Genomic DNA, 24,345 nt, shown 5'->3' with positions numbered 1-24,345 from the left:
AAAGTAGTAAATAATAAAAAATAAAAATTCACAAAAAATGACGAAAAAAACGAAACAACAAATTAGCATTTAGCAATACAAACCGAAGGAAAAGAAGATCCAGGTAATGATTAAGAATTTTTTTTCTTTTTTCTCAATATTAAGTTTGTGGTGGTTGTTGTTGTTGCTGTTGTAGACCAAGTGCATTGAATAAACGTGATTTTAAACCAGATGATGATTGTGACTGAGTCATACCACGATGTATTTGTGAAGCAGTAGCAGTAGTAGTAGTAGGTGACATTAACGAATCATCCGCATATGTACTAGTAGCTGTTAATGCTGACTGATGACCAGACACAGGCGGTTCATGCTGCAAATAATCAAAAACTATACACTACATTCACTTGAACAAACAATCATTAAGTTTTCTTTTTTTCCTTCTATGAAGAAAAAAGAAACTTGCAACAAGATAAAACCAAATAGAGAGAAAAAAAAAAAAAACATTAACAACACAACAATCAACAAAAATAAGAAATATTACGATTGATATGCTCGATTTCTCTTACTACTATTCCACAAAAATAGTAATAACTGCAAATTTTGAAGAATAAAGAACGATGACAGAAATGAGCATGATAGGAGAATCTTTCAAATGTACCCGAGTACAGGACAACATCACGAAACAAAATTTATGCATGCAAGAGGTGAAAATCTGACAAAGGAAGCAACACATCGTAAATTTACAGACCCCTTTCGTTATCAAAAGGAAAAATAACACATATATACTAAGGTTGTAACGTCAAGAATGAAGAAGGAAGTACATCCTTTTCTACACTACCAGAATTTCGAACATGAAAAAGAAGCGTTGTAAGGATTTGGTATCAACTTGAAGTGTTACCGACTGTACTTTACTACCACCAGTATAGAGTAATAAATTACTCAAATCAGAGTTTTCTAAATTAACTCCACTTTTTTGCAATATTATGGTACTGAACACCAAAACACAAAAACATCAAATGCGACAAAAGCTTGTGCATATCATAAGACAATATTTATAAACACAAGCGGTTTGAACAAACCTCAACACCTTCATGAGGTGGTGATAAATCAGTTGTATGTTCGGCAATCAAGCGAGCTACTTTCGCTTGATGAGCTGCATCCAAGCACTACAAAGCTTGACAAACAATGCCCATTTTTAAATCGCATTCAAAGAGTTAAAATTTCAACCGAGAAAGGTAAAAGTTGCTAAGATGAAGATAAACATGAGATAACTTAAAATTGTTAAAGCTATTGTCAACAATCCCACAGTCAGCTGATGCATAAAATTTCTACAACAAGGTTTAAAATATGAAGAATAATTGAAATGCAATTTGTCACAGCAACTAAACGCTTCTAAATAATCCAACAATCAAAATAAAACTAATAATGTATTCGGATCCTCATGGTTACTGTTCTCAGTTAATGTTTGAACTCTCTTTAGGAAATGAAACTAAAAATAAACAATAGCTTACCTGCTTTTTTGCTCGCAATGCAGCATCTTCAAGAGTTTCCGCTGCTTCGTACTTCCCTTGACGTCTGTACAATGCTCCAAGATTCTTTAACGTGGTGGTTACTGTTGGACTACAATAAAATCTATAGGTTCTGAATTTGAAAAAAAAAAAAAACAAGTAATCGAAAATAACCAATGCCACAATATTTTTAAATCATAATCTGCAAAACAAGATGAACTTTTTGGATAAAAAACATACTTCATCTGTTTCCCACGAAAAAAAACATAAAGAATGGAAGTGATAAGCTCAAGACTTCAATACTTCACAAATCACCTGTCAACTTTTGCAGCTTTGTGCCAACCACCATATTCCTGATACGAGCTTGTATCACCTCCTTTATGTTTATTCTCTTCACGATCTTCAGCAATTTGCCAAATTGGCTTATTGTCATCCGCTACTTTCCCAAATTCACGTTCATGAGCACGAGTTAAGATCTGTTTGTAGAGGATTTCAGCATCCTGAAAATTCACTGAATTAAAAATTATCATCAGAAGAAACATGACCAAAAGTTTTAAGTAAAGATATCACTGAAGAAAGATAAAGACTGATCCCAAATATACAAAAACTTTAAACTGGAAGGCAAAAATATAAACAAATTTGTGTGATATTCTATATTCAAGATGTATGTTTATCTACTATAAAAATACATATTGCCAGCACACTACAATGTGCCGATTGTAAAAAATATACCATCAGTATTAAAGAACGACTTAATATGTTATGCAAATTTTAATCAACTAAAAAATAACTCTGTAGTTGTTCGCAACGAGAAAGAATTTAACTATTAATTCCATTTAGCATGAATGCTTCAAAATATTAAGACTATGATGAATACAAGGTATTGCAATGAATAACGTGAATCTGATATATAATAAGCAGAAGAAAAGGCAAAAAGAAAACAGCAACGAGTTCTATGTTTTTGTGAAGAGAAAAAATGAAGGAAACATTAAGTTACATTTTCAGAATATGAAATATATAAGTTTTGAAGGTGAGTGGTAGAAAATTAAATTTCGCTGATAACAGCAATTTAAAAATTACTTTAAAAAAAGGAAAAAAAGCTAGAAGAAGCATTAAGGCTATTGATAACCATATACTCGGATAAATAAGTACAAAATTTTTTTCAAATTTCTAGAGACTAAATCAGGAGCAACTGGATTCTTTCATTCTAACATGTTTTCTACACAGAAAAAAGAGAAAAGCTAGCAAAATGACAAAGTATAGACACATTGATTCCAAGAATGAATGATTAGTCCAAAAAATAAACATATCTAATCATAAACATATTAATATGTAATCAGTTAACGATAAATAAATTTACCTTAAGCAATGAAGATGTGAATTCAGTAAGATTAATGATAAAGTTGTGATAAAGTTTTAACACTACTATCAGCAAAACAACGTAGACATTACTTCTGCGAGCAAAATTTCTTCATCACTAATACTAATGATAACCGCAAAAAAAAGCGGTATGCATTTACCCCATAAACTTATATCACTTCAAATATAATTTGAAAAGGAGATACCTTATATTTCCCTTGCTTCAAATAAGCTGATGAAAGGTTGTTTTTCGTTTTTGCTACATTCGGATCATCGGGACCTAATTTTGTTTCATAGATTTCGAGTGCACGTTTGTAAAACTTTTCGACTTCATCATATTTACCCTGGTTTTGACAAAGCAAAGCAAGATTATTTAATTGCTTAGCAACATCTGGATGATCGGCGCCCAGCACCTAAAAAAAGTATTCGTAATGGACAATTACCAGTACTTCTAAAAGGTACATTATAGCTTAATAATAGCAAAATGAACTTAAATACTTAAATGCTTAAATAACAAATGACACTTAAATGATGTCGTCCTTCATCACTGAATAATTTACTAGCCACATCCTGGCATTTCGCAAGAAGGTTCTACATTTATGATGAAATCTTAGATTTTTTCGAAAAAAAAAAATTTGAAATCCCAATTACAAAACGAACATTTTCTCGGATTTCCAAAGCTCTCTTACAAAGTGGTTCTGCATCCTTATATTTACCCCGTTTCCCATATAACACTGCCAGATTATTGAGTGTTGCCGCAACAGCGGGATGATTTTCACCAAGACATTTTTCACGTATATGTAATGCTTCGTTTAGTAAGTTAGCTGCCTCCTTATATTTGTTTTGATCACTAAAAAAGAAAAATATTGAATCTAATTATAACGAGAAAACATATATTAAAATATTAGACAGACATACATCTTTTCAAAATTATCTACCATTTATTCTGCACTTTTATGTTAAGATCTAAAATTCTTATAAATATTTCCCATGATATCTTTTGCGAAATAATCTAAATCAATCTGGGAAAACAATTCAAACGTTTTTATTTCACAAATAACTTTAATGGAAATAATTATTTTAACCAAAACCATATTAATAGTCAATAACATCGTGTCTTTTGTTTACCGGTAATTCTTTTAATTAGCAAGAGCTAGAATATTAAGCATAGTTGCGACATCTGGATGATCGTGCCCACTAGTCTTCTCTAAATCTTCCAGAGCTTGCTTACAAAGAGGTACTGCTACTTCATATCGTCCTTGTGATGCATATTGTATTACCTATAAAATTATTAGCAAATCAATAGCTCAATGATCATTTCGAAAACCTGTTGGAATTAATTTAAAAAATATCTACCAAATTGTGCAGAGTTCGAAGACGAGCTGGAATTTCATAGCCAGCAGATGCACTTGCTGCCATCGAATGAGCAGGTGTGGGATGTGCAAATTGCCCAGACATGTGTCCTATAACTCAACTTATTCTATCGGCGTTCTATTCATTAACTAAATTATAACGGTACAGCTTATAAACAATAGTAATAAAATGTATAACTGGAAATCATATTAAGACATAATACACTAATAAATCAACACTACATTTAGTACGTTTCTAATGCATACAGAGCATAACTAAGTATTCATAAGGAATGTGTGAAAAAATAATGATAAAGCTTGATAACTAAATGGATTGATCAGTAACGAAAGCAAATAACAAAAATGTGCATTACCATTTATTTCCTCGTCTTCTTCTGGACCAAAACCCAAATCCTGAAGAGTGTTGTCACTACGATTGTCGTTCTGATCCATGGTTTTGTCATTTTCCTGAATTCATCTAACAATTTAGATTATATTTTTAACATTAAATACAGATTCAAGGATTTCCTAACTAAGAAACATTTTAAAAGCAAAATTTTGCTAAATGCTTAACATTGTGCAGTTTTTAAAATTTCCAATTCCTTGCATTACTGAATACCGCATTATCAACAAAATTACTTATCAACTTGATTTCTTAGCTATTTATCTAAAGAAATAATTGCTTACAAACGACTATCATATTAACAGATTTTTATATATCGAACATATAACATGCTTTTCTAATACTTATTTATAGAAGACTCAATATTGCTGCGTAAATTATAAGAAACCAAAATGCAGTAACCTGTTGGTCATCATATTTCTTGATCGAATTCATATATTCTAAGTGCTTTTTTTCCTCTTCCAATTGTGCTACTTGCTGTAATTTAATTATTGTTAAAAATTTGCCAGAGAAAAGCTCAAAAATTAGAAAAAATCATAAAAAAGGAATTTTTTTTTTTCGTCCTTTAATATCAATTAATATCAGTCAACAAACCTGTCCAGTGGCTTGCAGCTTTTGCTGCGTTGAATTTAATTCATCTCGAAGCCATGCATTCTCTTGACAAAGTCTTCGTACTTGCGCTTTCAACTTCTGTTTCTCGGCTTCTACTGTCTGTAGATGACCAGCTAATGCCATCATAACCTAAATTATTTTTAATAAAATTAATCCCGAACTTTTACTGACTTACTGCTGGTAGATATAAAGAATAAAAAAGAAAAATATTATTTTTTGTTAAAAAAAAAAGAAAAAAAAAAACTAAATTCTAACCTGAGCTTCTTCGATGCCTAAGCGTAACATTTCCAAATTTTTGTCCACAATATGTGTCTTTTCCTCAATAAGTGCCGACTCATCAGCATGCAATCCTTGAATACTACTCACCAATGTACCCTGTAATGGTAACTATTGTTTAGAAAAGTAAACGAATTCTAAGATCGCTTTTTCAGAAAATCATCGGAATATTTGTCTATTTACCTTGATCGATTCATGCTCATCCTTCAGTGCTTCCAAACCCTGCAAAACTGTACGTGTACTTTGTAAGATCTCTTCCTGTGATAATGCTGCCATTCTGCCGATATCCTCTATTTTTTTCCTAAAAATATCATAACCAAATTAAAAAAAAAAATTTTTTTTTTTTTGAATCTTTGAAGATATTTTTCAAATTGTAAAGAAGGTGAAAAATGTTCAAAAATGTCGCTATTTATAAAATCCGTGATCATGGATACCTCAACAAAAGGAGAAGATGCAATTAATGCGTAAAGTGAATGAGAAAACCTATTAAAGAGGTAGACAAACGACATCACTTAAAATGTTTGTTAGTTATATGTGTGTGACAGAGAAATGGAAAAAAATCGAAACGAGTATGTCATTTTGTTGGTGACAGATGAAAAATACGTACAGTAACCCTTCATCCTTCTCCTTTTCGCATCAGCTAAGTTCATCCTGACGATAAACATAAACAAACAAACACACACATACACACATACACATACACATACACACATGCACATACACACATACACACATGCACATACACACATACACATACACATACACACACAAACACACACACACACACATACACGACCGATCTATATAGCCTTCCTAACATAATCCTCCAAATATCTCTATTCCCACCTTTTTCACCTACACCAAACTCAAATAATATGCCTAAAGGAATGGAATTAATGGAAGAAAAAAATAATAAAAGAATGTCGCGCCTGGGACATCGAAATATCGAAGAACTGCGCCTGGAAGATCGAAATATCATATAAAATGTTGCATATAAATATAAGATGCATATAAATGTTGCTGGTTTAATCAAAAAACCAAACTTGGGGTCAAGAGAGAGAAAGATATAAGGATGATATTATTGATGGTGCTAATATTACTGCTCACACTATTCATACGATAAGGGACCGTTCATCAAAGTCATAATTTATAACTATCACTTTAAAATAGTGATAGTTATAAATCATTCTTTCAATTGAAATTAAATTTTAATTCAAATTTAAATTTTTATTATTAAGAAAATGCTGCAATTTGTATTAGTTCTTTTATATAAAACTTAAAAATAAGTTCTGGTTCTAGCAAACAAATTTCAATTTAATTAAGTGTTTGAACTACTAATTCATTTAAAAATAAACATTTATTGAACTTAATTGATTACTTTTATTTGCATTAAACTTGATCTGCTTGACTTTTTTTGACATCTTATGTCAACTTTAAAGCAAACTTTCATTGCAGAAATTAATTAAATCTGCAATTATAATTGATTTCAATTATTTTTTAAATATTAAAATTATTTTTAGTCACAATTCTATATAGAATTACTTAAGAAATTTCGACAGTTTTTAAAAGTTTTTATAAATTAATATTAAAAACATTTTAATTTTTACTAATTTCATATTTACTAAAAAGGATGAAAAGTAATTTTAAAATAGTGATACTTATAAATCATTCTTGCAATTAAAATTAGATTTGAATACAAATTTAAATTCTTATTTTTAGGAAAATGCTGCAATTTGTATTAGTTCCTTTATATAAAGCTTAAAAATAAGTTCTGGTTCTAGCAAATTTCAATTTAATTAAGTGTTTGAAAAACTTAAAAACATAATTTAATTAGAAAAAAAAGACATAATTTGAACTTAATTGATTATTTTCTATGTTCTGTATGGTCACTGATTACACTCGGTGTGGTCATTTTTCAACTTAAATAATAAATTCAACTTTTATAACTGAGTTTTAAACATCATTTCAGCAGCAAAATTAATTAAATTTTAAAATAGTGATAGGTATAAATCATTCTTGCAATTAAAATTAAATTTTAATTCAAATTTAAATTTTTATTATTAGGAAATATTCGAAGAAAAAAATGATGGAACAGTCTCCGTATATTAGATGAAAAAAAAAAAAAAAAAGAAAATCTTCATGAGCGCGAAAGATTGCAGAGAAATACTATTATCATGAATGTTCATTTTCGTCACTATTTTCCTGTCTTTTTGTTGTGTCAGAATTATGAGTATCAGGGAAAGTATGGGATATTTAATGATTAGCATAAATGGAATTATGTGTAGGTAAATTAAAATATGTAAATCAGTGTTTTTTTACCATAAGTAAATAATAGTTACGTCACTGGTCTTTGTGCTTAATGAATGATAAGTTTGCTAATTTTATAGAATTGCGGCTCCTATGGAGGATCAAGAAATCGAAGTGCTTTTCGAATACCTTAAAAGGGAGCCGGAGATGTACCGGATTTTGCAAAGGTTCGTGAGCAGGACTGTTCAGGTAATTTTCACTTTGTCTTCTTTTTTGCTTTTATTTTTTATATTATTATTATTTTTTTTTTTTTTTTTATAAATTGATACAGTATGAAGAAAGAGTTGCTAAACTTTGCACTGTCTCAAATTTAAAAAGTGACTGTAAAAAATAGCTTTTTCAATTTGAACAGTCGCTCATAGAAAGGATGGCGGAGGCGGGGTGGAGGTTGGAGGAACTGGTAGGGCAGCCAGCAATGGAAGAGAACCCGGTACCTCAGGAGCCTGAATTTAATGAAGAAGAGGTAGAGTGGGCACTCTGCCTGAAAATGGATATGATGAGGCCGAGAACTGGCCATCAGAAGCAGAGTGGACCCCTCTGCCAGAAGAAGATGAAGAAGGAGAAGAGCCTGAGGTACCGGGGGTACCAATGAAGATCGAGGAACCGGTGGAGGCAGTACGTAAACTCGTCCTGTAAGTTTAAGTTTTAGCAGCAATTGTACAGCAATTGTATTAATTTGCTAACTAGATATCAACTTACCTACCAAATAATTTGCAATAAATACAAAACTGTTTCAGGTGAACGAGAACAATCAGAATCCCGGTTCCTGCCATGCAAGAAGCAATGGCTGCGGCACCTCCGGAAAAGTTAGAACCAGCTGATTTAAAAGATCTTCCGGAGCAACTCCCAAGAGAATTGATAGTGCCGCAAGCAGAGCCATACACGGGGCACAAGGAGAAGGAAACAAGAACATCGGTAAGTTATAATTTTAATAACTTAAGAAATGATTATATGCCGCAATTTGTAGAAGAAATATAATCATATTTTGACTTCGTACTGATAAAATCATATGATTTCATCGAAAATTTCATCCTTTATAATGCACCAAAACGATTACAAAATTCTATATCGATACTCGAAGAACAATTTGTGCAACAATATTTTCTTACTATTTCTGTTTTCAAACTGCAGGCAGTTTGAAACGTTGAAAGGGTGGCATATAAATTAATCAATTAAGTTCAAAATATCTATTTTTTTTAATGGTTTTAGCATTTAATTAAAATGAAATTTGATAATACTACAATTTTTTCCCTTGTCTATTATAAAAAAACTCTTATAAATTGTTGAATTTACATAAAAATCAACATTTACATTTGAAATAAAAATCAATTTATTTCGCAAAAATGAATTAAAACTATGACTAATTAAAATTTTAGTAATTTCGCTGCTACAATATTGCTCAAAATATAATTATTTATTTTATTATTTTGAACTGTCAAATGACCACACCTTAATGATCAATTCCCGTACAATACATGCAAAATAATCAATTAAGTTGATTATATATATATTTAAATGAATTGCTATTTTCAATAGTATTCATAGTTAATTTAAATGAAATTTGATAATACTACATTTTAACTTTTAGTCTAATATACAAAAATTGATTTTTGTGAAAATTTAAAGTTTGAAATAAAACTTAAGCCTAAGTTTATCCTAAGTCTAAATCTGGGCCTAAAGTTTATCATATTATTCAAGCTGTTAGATGGCCACACTGTATACGAGCAGTTCCCGTACAATGCATATCAAACAATTAACTAAGTTCTATTTATCTATTTTTTTGATGAATTAATATTTTTTAATAGTTCTTACAATTTGATAGTCAATATACAAAAATTCTTAAAAATTGTATAATTTTCATAAAAATTATTATTTAAATTTTATATTTATTAAACATTATTTCATTAATTAAGCTTTTAGTCTTCCAATGTTAAGTTTGTGCGTCATTTTCAACTATTTTTGATTTTGAGGTAAAATATGAATTAAAATTGAATCTTCATTAAAAAAGTACAAATATTTTAAAATTATCCAGCATTTTGCTTACGGTAATATATTCGAGCAATGATGATCTTTGTTTTGAGGTAAAATTTTTCTCACAGTATTATTTGAATGAGCAATTTTAATTATAAAAAAAATAATAAAATGGAAACCAAAAGAAGATAAATTACACTAGATATTCTCTGCACTCTTTGACACGCTACTTATAATTTGCTCAGTGATTATTAAAGTTTGTTCCACCCCATGTATGGTCTTTTATCACGTGTTTTTTGCATAAATTTAAAGATGGCAGCGAATTTTATAGTCTTTTGTTGTATTTTGCTTGCATAATGTCTGCAAATTCCATGCAGGCGTTTATGATTTACCGCTGTTTATTTATGTGCTGCTGTAAGGGCATATCATCAACTCAAACACTAAAGTGAGTCATGCCAGCATTAACGCTTGCATTTTTTTCTAAATCATTCATTGCAACACTGCTTATAACCATAGACTGCGTGTAAAATAAGCTAAAAGCGTCAAAAAAGTTGCCGTCTTTTATTTTACCAATATGCACGTACGCACAACAACCAGTATGAATGAATGTGCCACGTTTATTTTGATTACAGTAATGGTTGTTGCAGAGATGAATGAGTTGGTGTAGTACATTTTCCTTCAGCCAAATGTTCATATGAATTTTTTTAGCTATAGGCGCTGCAACTGGCAATGCTGAAGTACCGATGGAATGCTGCTGCTGCCGCTGCTATATTATGGTAAATAGTTATCTCGTATCGATTGATGACTTTCCTCTGTACATTATGGGATGATTAATTTTGTCTACTTACACGATATACCCAAATGATTAATAAAGAATGTAAGGGTGAAATCCAAAAATGATGTTAGAATAAACGAATTTGAGGCGATTTTGCATGGGTATTTTGTACTGCCATCACGGCTGCACAGTGATACGTACACACAATGCGCTAGGATTTTTGAGAATCCAAGGAGAGAAATGAAAGTCTGTGAGCTACTAGCAAATAAAATAAAAAAAAAAGAGCTAAAACTCCACAGATTTAATTAATACTTTTTTCTGCAATTGCTGGGATAATTGTTGGTTTCTGCGTTGTTATTCATCGAGTAAAATCCTTTTTTTGTATTTCTATTAAGGATTTGACAATAAAAAATTTCAAAATTTCATTGTTACATAGTGAAACAACAGGATTTCTCTTCCATTTTTTCTGAAGAGATTTTTCAATCTAAGTGATTTTTTTTATAAATTTTAAAATCTGTCGAAATTTCTTAAGTAACCCAATCTGGATTTGTGACTAAAATTAATTTTAATATTTAAAAATATTTGAAATCAATTATAGTTGCAGATCTAATTAATTTCTGCAATGAAAGTTTGCTTTAAAATTAACTTTTAAGTTCTAAATTTGACATAAAATGTCAAAAATAGTAAAAAGAATGTCAGCAGATCAAGTTTTATGCAAATAAAAGTAATCAATTAAGTTCAGTAAATGTTTATTTTTAGAAAAAATATATTTTTCCGGCATTGGCAGATTTTATTTGAAACAGAATTATTAAAAATTAAAACATCTTTAACATTTAAATTATTAAAACTTTTAAAATCTGTCGAAATTTCTGTAGTAACCCAACCTGATTTGTGACTAAAATTAATTTTAATGTTTAAAAAATATTTGAAATCAATTATAATTGCAGATTTAATTAATTTCAGCAATGAAAGTTTGCTTTAAAGTTAACTTTTAACTTCTAAAGTTGACATAAAATGTCGAAAATAGAAAATAAAATGCCAGCAGATCAAGTTTAAAGCAAATAAAAGTAATCAATTAAGTTCAATAAATATTTATTTTTGATAAAATATGTTACTTAAGAAATTTCGACAGATTTTAAAAGTTTTAACAAATTAAATATTAAAAGCGTTTTATTTTTATTTAATTCTGTTTCAAATAAAATCTGCCAGTGCTGGAAAAATATAATTCATTTAAAAATAAACATTTATTGAACTTAATTGATTACTTTTATTTGCATTAAACTTGATCTGCTTGACTACTTTCGACATTTTATGCTAACTTTAGATTTTAAAAGTTAACTTTAAAGCAAACTTTCATTGCAGAAATTTATTAAATCTGCAATTATAATTGAATTCAAATATTTTTTAAATGTTTCAGAGGATGGAATCAACAGAGGATGGATTTAATAAGGTCTAATTTTTGAATTTTATTTTGAGCTAAATCATAAGTTGATATCAATTTGTAATTACCTCTGTAATTATCTTTGTGTGTATGTGGTGGGAGGGAGGGTAGGGATAGTCGAAGGGAGGTATAGAATTATACCTTCCTTCGTCAGTATAACATTAACCAAGCATATAGAAAAAATTTATGGTTTTGAAATTCAGATGGACCTACTGAAATCTGGAATAAATTTCAAAACTTTTGATTTCTATTCATTTTTAAGGATATTTTTTGAATTGGTAGAACTTTAAGCTTTAAAAAGATCTCAAAAATATTTAGTTTTTGTTTTTTTTTTTTTTTTTAATTTTTGCGTTTTCAATTTTTTTTTTGAAATGAGTTAAAATCTTTTTGAAATTAGTTCTGTTTTATTCGGATTTTCTTTTGGAATCTTTTTTTTAGTTTTTTTTTGAAAAATTTTTTTTGAATTTTATTAACTGCATGTTTTTTTTTTTTTTTTCATTCATCTATTTTGCTGCGATTTTCATTTTTTTCTTTTTTTTTTTTTTTTTTTATTAAAACTGTCTCTAGCATGCTTTTTGCTAACTTTTGTTCATTCTACTAGTATTAATTTATTTTTGTTTCATCACCACTAATTTCTATCTTTTTTTCTTTTGTTTCAAAAATTGTCACTTTTATCATTTCTTTGTTTATATTTTGTTTATGCATGTGTTCGGCTATTTCTACAAATTGCGTGTTTTTTATTTTTTTTTTTTTATTTTTGCTTTTAACACCTACATTTTTTGCATTTTATAACTGCATGCTTTTTGTAACTTTATACCATTTGCTGTTTTTTTATTAACATTGTTTTTGCATGCGTTTCTTGGGTAGTTATATTAACATGCATGTTTTTTGTAAACTAACACCATTTATTATTAAGATGTACACTCTTTTCTTTTGTATTTATTGCATGCTTTTATTTTCCACTCGTTTTTTATTAACATTGTTTTGCATGCATTTTTTGGTTAATTTTATTAACTGCATGATTTTTGTTACTTTATACTATTTGCTGTTCTTTTTATTAACATTGTTTTTGCATGCGTTTCTTGGTTAGTTTTACTAACATGCATGTGTTTTGTAAACTTACTTACACCATTTATTATTAAAGCGTTTTTTCTTTTCTATTTATTGCATGCTTTTGTTTTTCGTTGTTCTCATCGTTTTTTTTTTTTTTATTAACATTGTTTTTGCATGCATTTTTCGGTTAATTCCATTAACTACAGCATTTTGTATCTTTACTCATACCATTTGTTATTATGACATTTTTTTATATTGAAGTGCATGCTTTTTTTGTTGGCTTCATTCATTTCTATTAACATTGTTCTTGCATGCGTGTTGAGTATTGTTATTACTATTAGTAGTAGTGTTATTAAATTACTATAATGTCTTATTGTTATTATATTTCCAATTTATTTATTACAATTTATTCTTCACCTAATTTCAAAGTGAACTTTTCTCATAAACAATAATCAAATATAGTTTATAAATTGCAGTGCTTCCTTACGATTAAGCAAGCATATCAATATTCAATGCCATATGCTATTCAAACTAGAAAGCATTTCAGTGAGATGCTGCTATAACTTATGTCTTCGGGACAACGGTATGCTTAATTTCTATGCATTTTCTCTCTTAAATCTCATTTTAAATTATTTCATTTTTGTTGTTTTAGCAATTTTCGAATAATATTTCTAGTTTATTAAAAAATCAGATAGTCATTACATGTCAAATAATAAATTAATTTTTTTAAAAAATTGATCCCAAAAATTGACCTCAATTAAGTGATTTACATAATTACGTAAGAAAATATTAATCCATGCATTCAAAATGATTTGAATTAGTGGAGCTAACAACATTCTTAATGGCTCAAACTATAAATTTAACGAAAATGTAAATTTTAAAATACTAATGAAGTTACAAAAATAAAATTAATCAACGTCATAAAAGTATTTTGAATTTACTGGCAATACGCCATCTTCATGGTCATGATTTTCTTTCATGTTAGTATCATCTCTTTGTTTATCACGGCAGAAAATTGTGAAAAGAATTTTTTGAAATATTAATAAATAATAAAATCAAAAGTAATTGATCCCATCTAATCATTTTTAATTCATTTTAAATGCAAAAAATGAATTTTAAGTATAAATATGTACGTTGAAAATGATTAATTCATTTAGTGAATATTGTTTTGAGTTACAGCGAATTTAATGATTAGGTTCGATCAACATTATGAAATCATTTGAACTTATTTGTTTAACATTACATTTTTATTAAACCACCTTCATAACCTACCTTCATGCTGGTGACATCTTTTTATTTGTTATGATATAGGCTAGAATATTCGAACGAATTCTACCAAATGCTCAGAAGATAAAATTAATTGTAAATAGCAATTAATTAACTAATTAATGATTATAGGTGAAGTGAGAAGAGTGTATTTATGGTGTGAGAAAGACGATGAGAGTTAATAAAAATAGAGAGTTGGGAAGATAATTAGAGAATTCTGAGTAACGGAAATAACTTTATCCTAAGTTGAATCACACGAAATAAATCCCTCAAAGGATCATTTAGCAGTGGGTTTGGGTGCAGCATGCGACTAATTCCGATTAGTGAAATTAATGCCACCCTGGAAAGGCGGATTTTCAAAGTTTTTTGGTTTCTTAATTATGTTTACTTCCTTTTTTCTTATGCAAATGCTAAAAATTAAGGATAAGATTGTACTAAAATATATTTCTACGAATTATTGTTCGATTTTGTTATAATTTATGGTTCAGAATTTATGTTTTCTTTCTCTTTCTCTTCCCTCTCTCTCTTTGAATTGTTATTTGTGTAACATAATCCCTAATTAATTTATTTTTTTCATTTTTGATAATTTGAATCAATTATTTTGATTTGTATCATTTATGAATATATAATGGATGAGATTAATTTCATGATAATTATTTAATCAGTAATTAGAAAGTATAATTTAAATATATTTTTGATATGAAATATATTTTATAAGGAATACAATTTCTATTAAGATTTTTTGTGTAATATTTAAAATATGAATAATGATTACTTTTAGTTTAGCTCTACTCTATATCGATATATCTTTATGGTTTTTTTTTTTATTATTGAAAGATAAGAAGTATGAGAGAAGATTTAATTGAGCTAACAACTTCTGCCTGAATGATCTATGATAGGAAAATAAGAGATGAATTAGTGCTGCGAAGAATGTAACAAAAAGATGGATATTTTATGATAAAGATAGAAAAATTATTGTGGCAAATAGGTTGAATTAAGAGATGGAAAGTTTTATTCTTTATTTTTTTATTACAATTGTCGCTTATTTTTTCTTTTAACTGCATATTTAACTTTATGAAAAATGATCGATCATAGAAGAGTGATGAGATTAAGCTGTTTTTGCTTTTCTACATTTATCATTTGTCATCGGAGTAATTAATTAATTATGTTTATAAAATTGTTGCAAAAAATTTATTGCTAATGACTTTAAGTGTTACTTAAATATAAGTAACAAAATGAAATTGCAAGATGGAAAAGGGTGAAATGACAAATAATGAGGAAAAAAAAGGGAATAAGCTGCTTGTTTAGAAAGCAAATGACACTGATAAGTGATCTTATCAGCAGGACAGAATTATTTTATACGATCTGTTATTTTATATGATAATTATTTTACACGATGTGTTAGTCGCAAGTTCGAATGGGTTCTTTTTTTTTTTTTTTTTTTACTGCAATGTTCGTTCCTTAGCATTACAGCAAAGTAATTCGAACTTTATCAGTTGTTAACTTATGCTTACAAATTGTTGAATAGTTCGGATGCGAAATAATTTAAGAATTTGTTGTTAAGATGATTCCAATTGTTAAATAAAATTTCGATGGAAATAATATTGCTGAATTAATAGGTAATCTATCAGTTAATTCTTAATGATTAATATTTTAATGACTGTATCAATGAAGTAATTCTATTTCACATAAAAAAAAATAAATTGCACAGTCTAATTCTATTCATTCTTTTCAAATTGACATAGTTCATTGATAAAAAGAAAAAAAAAAACTAATAATTACCAACCACCAAATTGTTTTCACCATTGATTTTACTTTAAGTTATACTAATATTGTCCGAATGAAATCTTTTGAATCGAAATAGAAGGGATTTATCAGGTGATTTGTTTTTGCATTCATTGTATGCATCTGAAAATACTAGTTTTTTTTTATTTTTTTTTAGAAATCTTGACCGACGTCGGGAGTCATCTCGTTTTGCTGCACGTGATCGACGTGGTAAGGAAGCGGATATCTTTACGGATCTCAAAGTAGTGATACCAATTGTTGATGAAGCAACAGTTACACATGTGGATCGGATTGCTATATTGCGGGTTGCATTGACTCTTTGCCGGTTACGAAAAGTTGCAACGAAATGTATTTTTTTTTTTTTGTTAACAAGAATTATTGATATCTTGCATTATGTAAATTTTCATAATAAACAGCTTACAGTAATGCAAGAATTGTTTTTCTTGCATCTGCAAACATTAGGCAAATTCATTTTTCTTCAACTTTAGCTATGAAAACCTGAAATGCACACCAGTTGCAGCGTAAGCAAGCAGGTTATTTAAAAACATCATTGGAATCTAGCCGTTAGAATTAGTGGGAGTAATAAATCTTCCCAATATATTGTTTAGCTTTATTTGAAAATGCCGGAAAGAGATTCCTTGAAATTACTGGATGTTAATTTTCAATTTTGATGCTCAGATTTCGATCTCTTTGTTGGATACCTTATGTGACAGTAAATATTCCAATAGTTTTTATCTGGAACTTCAAAAGTTTTTTTTTTGAATTTAAATAATTTGAATCTTTCAAATTTTTGGAATAAAAATAATTTCAGTTTTGAAAACTAATCTCACTGAGGAACATCGATGTTTATGGTCTGAAACAACATTGCTAGAGTGTTTAGATGGTTTTCTGGCTATTGTTGACCTGGATGGTATCATCCTATACGTTAGTGAAAGTGTCTCCATCTACCTCGGACTTACGCAAGTATGTTACATTTTCCTTTTTTCAAACAGTTTTTTTTTTTTTTTTCCGCTTTTCTAAATAGATTGATTTAAACGAAATAAAAAATTTATGCCTACTATTTCTGTTGAAAATTGTATTGAAGACGACATCATAAATGTGAGAAAAAAAGTTTTTCCTCAATAACCCTTATTATCAGATGGGTGACGATTTTCGAGAAAGCATTTCTACTTTATGAAATTGTTCTCTCTACTTCTTGTTAGTGCAGCGATTGTCTGTTGTGTTTGTAATATATATTCATATAAACTATGTATAAAATTATAAAACTAATAAATTAATGTATATTCTTGCACATGTATATTCTTATAAAACTCACTTAATAAAATTTAAATTTCAAACTCGATTAAAAAGCAGTCGTGAATTTTAAGAGATAAAACTTATTTTAAAAGAAAATAATCTTGCTGAAAGAATTTGTCTACTTTTGTTTTAAATCAAATCAAAAAAAAAAGAGTGAAAGAAAATTTTCAAATTTAGTAAGAACAAAATAGAAAAAATGTTTCACTGAATTTAAATTAACGCTAAAATTCTGATTATCACTAAAAATAGAAATTAGAATTTACAATAATAATTTATGGATTATAAATGATTTCTGCAGATTTTTTTTTCTTAGTTATATAAATTGAGTTGCATTGATAATAATAATCCAATTTGTCATTTAAACGAGCATTTCATTGATAATAAAATTTATCATTAAAAAAACTAAAAATTGAAATTGAAAAATTTAACTTACTGAGCACAAATGGCGATTGAGTGGGAAACAGAAATAATGGTATTAATGTTGCGACAAGTGATGCGATAGCGATTTGTGTGATACTTTTGTTGGTCGCAAAACGCTATAAAATGTTATAAATGCAATAGTAGCAAAAGTATTGGTTGAAACATTTCGCATATCTGAAATTATCAATAATTATCATTCTGAATTCTTTCTATTATTTCGATTATTTTCTAAAATTTTCTGTCGCTAACTTTTCAGCAAAATGAACATAATTTTCAATTGCAAATACTTTAACTTTCAAAAAAAAAAAAAAAGATTAAAAAAAGAAATTAGTATATTTTATTAGTATTTAAATGCTATTTAAATGAAATGAATGATTAAACTTACGAGGACAAATTTTTGTTCCCAATTATTGAAATGCTCCCATATTAACAAAATTTTGTCATTTCCATTATAATCAAAAGTAGTGAAAGTAACATCTAAAAGAATCGTTCCTTTTTTTTGTTTTTTTTTTTTAAAATGTGAAATAAAAACGAAAATTATTTCTTGTAATTTATTTTAATTGAAAATAACATATAAAATTTAACCCTTCGTATATATGCTGTCATTTGATATTTATAAATTACACAAATAATTAATAATTTAGTTGCTTTTTATGCTTTAAATTATAAAGTTTTTTGTTCTTTTATTTTAGAAAAATTACTATCAAAAAAAAAAAAAAAAAACTTGAATTTTCTGTTTTTACTTTTCTTATAGCAAAAATTAACAAAAAAAAAAAATAGTAAAAAAATTTATAATAAATTCAAATTTAATTTTCAACATGTTATGGCAAATTCAAATTGACAGGTAAGTAGTTATCACTAATTTTTAAAACGAAATAATTGAAAATATTGAAAATATTTCTTAAGTAAAAGTTAAATCCAAATATATTATGAAAAAATAATAATTTTTTCAATCATTAACTCATATAATTCTTAGATTATTACAAATGTTTTCGAAAAGTAAAACTTATTACATTCAAATTTTTATCAAAATTCAAAACAAAAAACGAAAATACCTGAGTAACTGTTAAAATTTTTTGATAAGAAACAATACGTTCGAGTCGTCTAGATCGTCGATTAATTTCTGATAAGATATCAAGATTTGGTGTACGATGAAGCACTGCTGAATTGTTAGGAATTGTTGTTCGTTGAATTTCAAGCTGATACGGTCGATAAAGATAATACGGTGATCTGCACGTATATAACGTATCAACGTCACGGATAAACGTCATTATGAAGAATTTACGTTTGCAAATTGTTGAATGAAATAAATATACGATTGCTTTATATGAACATGAAAATCAATTAATCTTCATTTCAATCATTTGTATTTAGTAAAATTTTAAATTAACATATAGATTAAATTTAGGATTGTAAACGATATTTGAATAAATAAACTAAATAATAAAAATTAACTAGTGATAAAATAAATGAGAAAATGAAAACCTTTTAAGATAGATGGGAGAAGCGTACTGCATAGGTCCATTACTTTTGTTACAAAAGCATTAGCATCAGAAAATAGTTATCGATGTTTTTAATCGACTAATTCAAAATTAATTATCTAATAAAAATTACATCTGCAAAAAAATTAATTATCAAAATTTTGCATCATTCAAATTATTCCATTCTAAATTACTTTCAGTAACAACAAGACAAAAACAAAAATTTTTTTTAATGAATTTCATTCTATTTTTATACATATTTTTCTGTTATGGAAATGAAACTAACAAAATAAAATATCGAAATGTTTAAATGTGTTAAAATAAATATTAATTTAGAGCAATGATTACAGAAATATACTAATTTTTTATTCATAGATAAATAAGATTGTTAAAAAGAAGGTAATAATAATTAAATTTGTAATTTAAATTTGCTTCAAAACTTATGGAAGTAATTAAATACTCAACTAATCGTTTAATCTTTTTCATTCTTCTACAATTAATTTTCTTTTTTTTTGCACGGGAAGAGAAAGATAGCAAAAAGAAGATTTATATTTATTAAATTTGTGTTTTTTAAAATTAATAATGATTAGTAATAGTACATGATGCAAAATGTGTTCATTATATCTATGTAAAGTATTTTCAACTAAATCTTAATAATTACAAAAAAAGAATTTTGATTAATTTACGGTTCATATCTCAAGAAGATACTAGGAGGTAAGAAGATAACTCAAGAGATAACTAGGAAAAAGAGAAATTTAATTAAATTTGTTAGGTTTATATGAAAATTTGGAATGCATAGAAATTTAGCTTTTTAAACTGATTATAAACTTAATTAATTAGTAGAAAGAAATTATAATTTAAAATGTGAAATCAATATAAAGTCATTTCATTGATTTCATTTAATCTATTGAAATAAAATGAAATATATTCCAATAAATACGATTAAATAATATTAAATTAGTAATGAAATATTTTCATGCAAAAGAAATTAAACAAAAAAAAAATGAATCATCAAAGGATATCATATTAAATTTGAATAAAGTATTTGTAAAACAGTGATAGTTTTAAACCATTCTTGCAAATAAAATTAAATTTTAATTCAAATTTAAATTTTTATTATTAGGAAAATGCTGCAATTTGTACTAGTTCCTTTATACAAAACTAAAAAAGAATTCTGGCAGATTTCAATTGAATTAAATGTTTAAGCTACTAAAAAATATAATTCAATAAGAAAAAAGGACATAATTTGAACTTGATTATTTTCTATGTTCTGTATGGTCACTGGTCACACTCGGTGTGGTCAATTTTCAACTTAGAAAAATATAAATTAAACTTTAATAATTGAGTTTTAAACATTATTTCAGCAGCAAAATTAATAAAATTTTAAAATAGATTATAAACTTGATCTGCTTGACTGTTTTTGATATTTATGGTAACTTTAGACTTTAAAAGTTAACTTTAAAGCAAACTTTCATTGCAGAAATTAATCAAATCTGCATTTACAATTAATTTCAATATTTCTTAAATAATTAATCACAAATCCAGATAGGGATACTTAAGAAATTTCGACAGATTTTAAAAGCTTTATTAAATCGAATATTAAAAATGTTTTAATATTTTCTTTATAATTCTGTTTCAATTAAAATCTGCCAATGCTGGAAAAATATAATTCATTTTAAAATGAATATTTCGAACTTAATGACTTTGTATAATTTAATTAGAAAAAAAGACATGATTTGAACTTAATTGAAAACTTTCTATGCTCTGTATGGTCACTGGTCACACTCAGTGTGATCATTTTTCAACTTAAAAAATTTTAATATTGGAATTTAAACATTATTTCAGCAGCAATATTAATTAAATTTTTAAATAGTGATAGTTTTAAACCATTCTTGCAACTAAAATCAAAATTTTATTTCAAAATTATGTTTTAATTATTAGGAAAATGCAGCAATTTGAATTAATTCTTTTATATAAAACTAAAAATAAGTTCTGGTATCAGCAAATTTCAATTTAATTAAGTGTTTAAGCTACTAAAAACTCTAATTTAATTAGAAAAAAGAAATAATTTGAACTTTATTCATTATTTTCTATGCTCATTGGTTACATTCGGTGTGGTCATTTTTCAACTTAAATAATTTTAATAATTGAGTTTAAACATTATTTAAGCAGCAAAATTAATTAAATTTTTAAATAGTGATAATTATAAACTATTCTTGCAATTAAAATTAAATTTTAATTCAAATATAATTTTTATTATTAGGAAAATGCTGCAGTTTGAATTAGTTCTTTTATATAAAACTTAAAAATTAAAACTTTTAAAATCTGTCGAAATTTCTTAAGTAATCCTATCTGGATTTGTGACTAAAATTAATATTTAAAAAATATTTGAAATCAATTATAATTGCAGATTTAATTAATTTCTGCAATGAAAGTTTGCTTTAAAGTTAACTTTTAAAGTCTTATTAAATTATAATTTTTAGTAGCTTAAACATTTATTTAAATTGAAATTTGCTAGAACCAGAACTTATTTTTAAGCTTTATATAAAGGAACCAATACAAACTGCAGCATTTTCCTAATAATAAGAATTTAAATTTGAATTCAAATTTAATTTTAATTGCAAGAATGATTTAAAACTATCACTATTTAAAAATTTAATTAATTTTGCTGCTGAAATAATGTTTAAAACTCAATTATTAAAGTTTAATTTTTTATTTATATTGAAAAGTGACCACACCGAATGTGACCAGTGACCATACAGAGCATAGAAAATAATCAATTAAGTTCAAATTATGTCTTTTTTTCTAATTAAATTATGTTTTTAAGTTTTTCAAACACTTAATTAAATTGAAATTTGCCAATACCAGAACTTGTTTTTAAGTTTCATATAAGGGAACTAATACAAATTGCAGCATTTTCTTAATAATAAAAATTTATATTCGAATTAAAATTTAATTTTAATCGCAAGAATGATTTATAATTATTACCATTTTTAAATTTAATTGATTTAAATTGGATTTTATTTCAAATTTAAATTTTGATTTTTTTAAAAATTTAAAAATTTGTAATTGTTTTCTTACATTAAACAAGGAAATTTGTTCTAAATTACCAATTTTAATTTTAATAAAGTGCCAAAACTACTAAAAATAGCAATATTTTGAACTTAATTGAATATATTATTTAATTCTTAAATTGAATTGAAACCATGATTAATTGAAAGTTTTATTAATTTTGCTGATGAATTTTTACGTAAAACTCAATTACAAAAGCGTATTTTAATATTTAAACTATAAAATGACCACACAATAAATGACCAGCTCTGGTACAATGCATAAAACATAATCAATTAAGTTCAAAAATAATAAATCATTCTTGCAATTAAAGTTAATTTGTAATTCAAATTTACATTTTTATTATTAATAAAATGCTGCAATTTGTATTAGTTTTTGTATATAGAACTTAAAAGTAAGTTCTGGTTCTAGCAAATTTCAATTTAATTGAGTGTTTGAACTATTAAAAAATATAATTTAATTTGAAAAATACATGATTTGAATTTAATTGATGGTTTTCCATGCTCTGTATGGGTACTGGTCACATTCGGTGTGGTCACTTTTCAATTTAAATAATTTTAATAATTTAGTTTTAAACATTATTTCAGCAGCAAAATAAATTAAATTTTTAAATAGTGATAGTTTAAAACCATTCTTGCGGTTAAAATTAAATTTTTATTATTAGAAAATGCTGCAATTTGTATTAGTTTTTGTATATAGAATTTAAAATTAAGTTCTGGTTAGCAAATTTCAATTTAGTTAAATGTTTCAACTACTAAAAAATATAATTTAATTAGAAAAAAGACATAATTTGAACTTAATTGATTATTTTCATTGCTCTGTATTGCACTGGTCACATTCGGTGCAGTCATTTTTCAACTTGAATAATAAATTAAACAATAATAATTGAATTTTAAACATTATTTCAATAGCAAAATTGATTAAATTTTTAATTAGTCATAGTTTTAAATCATTATTGCAATTAAAATTAATTTTTTACTCAAATTTAAATTTTCGTTATTAAGAAAATGCTGCAAATTAGTTAATCATTGATGCTTGGTTTTGAGTTTTGAGAAGTTAAAGATTATTTGAAAAAGCATGGCATTTTTAATTCTGTCATTTTGATCAATAAATAGATTTTATAGTTAGTTTACGAATTGTTTAAACAGCTAATTACATTTCCGCTTTTAAAAATTTATAAATGAATCAATGCAAAAATTGGAATGCATCAAAAAATACATTTTAAACAATATGCGAAAAAATTTTTATAAGAATTTTATCACTAATAATATTGCTTTATACATATTTGATTCAAGCAGTATGCATAATGAATCATTTGAAAATTTGCATATTAAGTATAGCTTTGCTATGATCACTAAATATCACCAAAAAATTTCACTTCTTATAATAGTTTTCCTACTTTCCTGTTAAAGTTTTCCTACTTGTCCCTCCTTTTCATTTCTTTTCCGTTATAAGCATTCTGAAATATCACCCATTATCATTAATGAAATCACAGCTGATTATTTCAGTTTAATATGTTAACTTAAATCAATTACAAATGATCAACTGATAATAATGATCACTGTTAGACCGTCCAAAACGCGTTATTATTAAATATAATCATTTAGGATTTTAAAAGAAAAAAATTATTTATTTATTTTGGAGAGTAACAAAATGCGCTATTTCATTTCTATGAAGAAATCTGCTAAATACAATGCTAATTATAGTGTTTATGTAAGCATTTTAATGCTTGCACAGAAATTACACAAATATACGCTAATTGTTTCTGCCAATCTTTACATTCCATCTATTATTGCTTCCATATGTTAATTTGGTAAGTGTTTTTATTTATTTGTTTATTTGCTTTGAATAAATTTCATTTTTAAATCCGAAGCAAGAAATTATTGGTAGCCAAAATTATTCTTTTCTTTATTCCGTCCAAATTCATTTAAAAGCTTGCGAACATTGTTCGATTAATGTTTGCATGCTAGTAGCACGCAATCACTGCAT

At 26.6% G+C, this 24,345-nt stretch overlaps 4 protein-coding genes and 2 pseudogenes across 6 annotated transcripts; 4 read left to right on the top strand and 2 right to left on the bottom strand.

Moving 5' to 3' along the window:
* Positions 1-139: 139 nt before the first annotated feature.
* Positions 140-3,787, bottom strand: Bm17238 (Uncharacterized protein; the record flags this gene model as incomplete). Its single annotated transcript, XM_043083037.1, has 7 exons — positions 140-349; positions 1,059-1,145; positions 1,491-1,599; positions 1,803-1,987; positions 3,053-3,259; positions 3,507-3,696; positions 3,765-3,787. The coding sequence occupies 7 exons, from the start codon at positions 3,785-3,787 to the stop codon at positions 140-142; spliced, it is 1,011 nt and encodes a 336-aa protein (XP_042938971.1).
* Positions 3,788-3,985: 198 nt separating this feature from the next.
* Positions 3,986-5,765, bottom strand: Bm12299 (Uncharacterized protein; the record flags this gene model as incomplete). The annotated part of the gene is made up of 7 exons (XM_043083036.1): positions 3,986-4,126; positions 4,203-4,309; positions 4,573-4,666; positions 5,004-5,078; positions 5,196-5,342; positions 5,469-5,588; positions 5,673-5,765. 7 exons carry the CDS (start codon positions 5,763-5,765, stop codon positions 3,986-3,988), a joined length of 777 nt encoding a protein of 258 aa, XP_042938970.1.
* Positions 5,766-7,715: 1,950 nt separating this feature from the next.
* Positions 7,716-10,481, top strand: Bm17237 (Uncharacterized protein; the record flags this gene model as incomplete). Its single annotated transcript, XM_043083035.1, has 5 exons — positions 7,716-7,774; positions 7,877-7,963; positions 8,255-8,428; positions 8,552-8,711; positions 10,476-10,481. 5 exons carry the CDS (start codon positions 7,716-7,718, stop codon positions 10,479-10,481), a joined length of 486 nt encoding a protein of 161 aa, XP_042938969.1.
* On the top strand, positions 10,007-10,621 carry Bm18488 (annotated as a pseudogene). Its single transcript has one exon. A coding segment is annotated over exon 1 (615 nt).
* Positions 10,622-10,811: 190 nt separating this feature from the next.
* Bm18487 lies at positions 10,812-10,925 on the top strand (annotated as a pseudogene). The gene has a single exon. A coding segment is annotated over exon 1 (114 nt).
* A 2,677-nt stretch (positions 10,926-13,602) lies between these two features.
* Bma-hif-1.3 (Uncharacterized protein) lies at positions 13,603-17,264 on the top strand (the record flags this gene model as incomplete). The annotated part of the gene is made up of 4 exons (XM_043083034.1): positions 13,603-13,619; positions 16,245-16,435; positions 16,899-17,050; positions 17,226-17,264. 4 exons carry the CDS (start codon positions 13,603-13,605, stop codon positions 17,262-17,264), a joined length of 399 nt encoding a protein of 132 aa, XP_042938968.1.
* Between the last annotated feature and the right edge of the window lie 7,081 nt (positions 17,265-24,345).

This window comes from Brugia malayi (assembly GCF_000002995.4).
Source record: "Brugia malayi strain FR3 genome assembly, contig: Bm_096, whole genome shotgun sequence".
NCBI lineage: Eukaryota > Metazoa > Nematoda > Chromadorea > Rhabditida > Onchocercidae > Brugia > Brugia malayi.
Note: the sequence above shows the minus strand (reverse complement) of the source record. Positions and strands in the feature narration are given on the sequence as shown.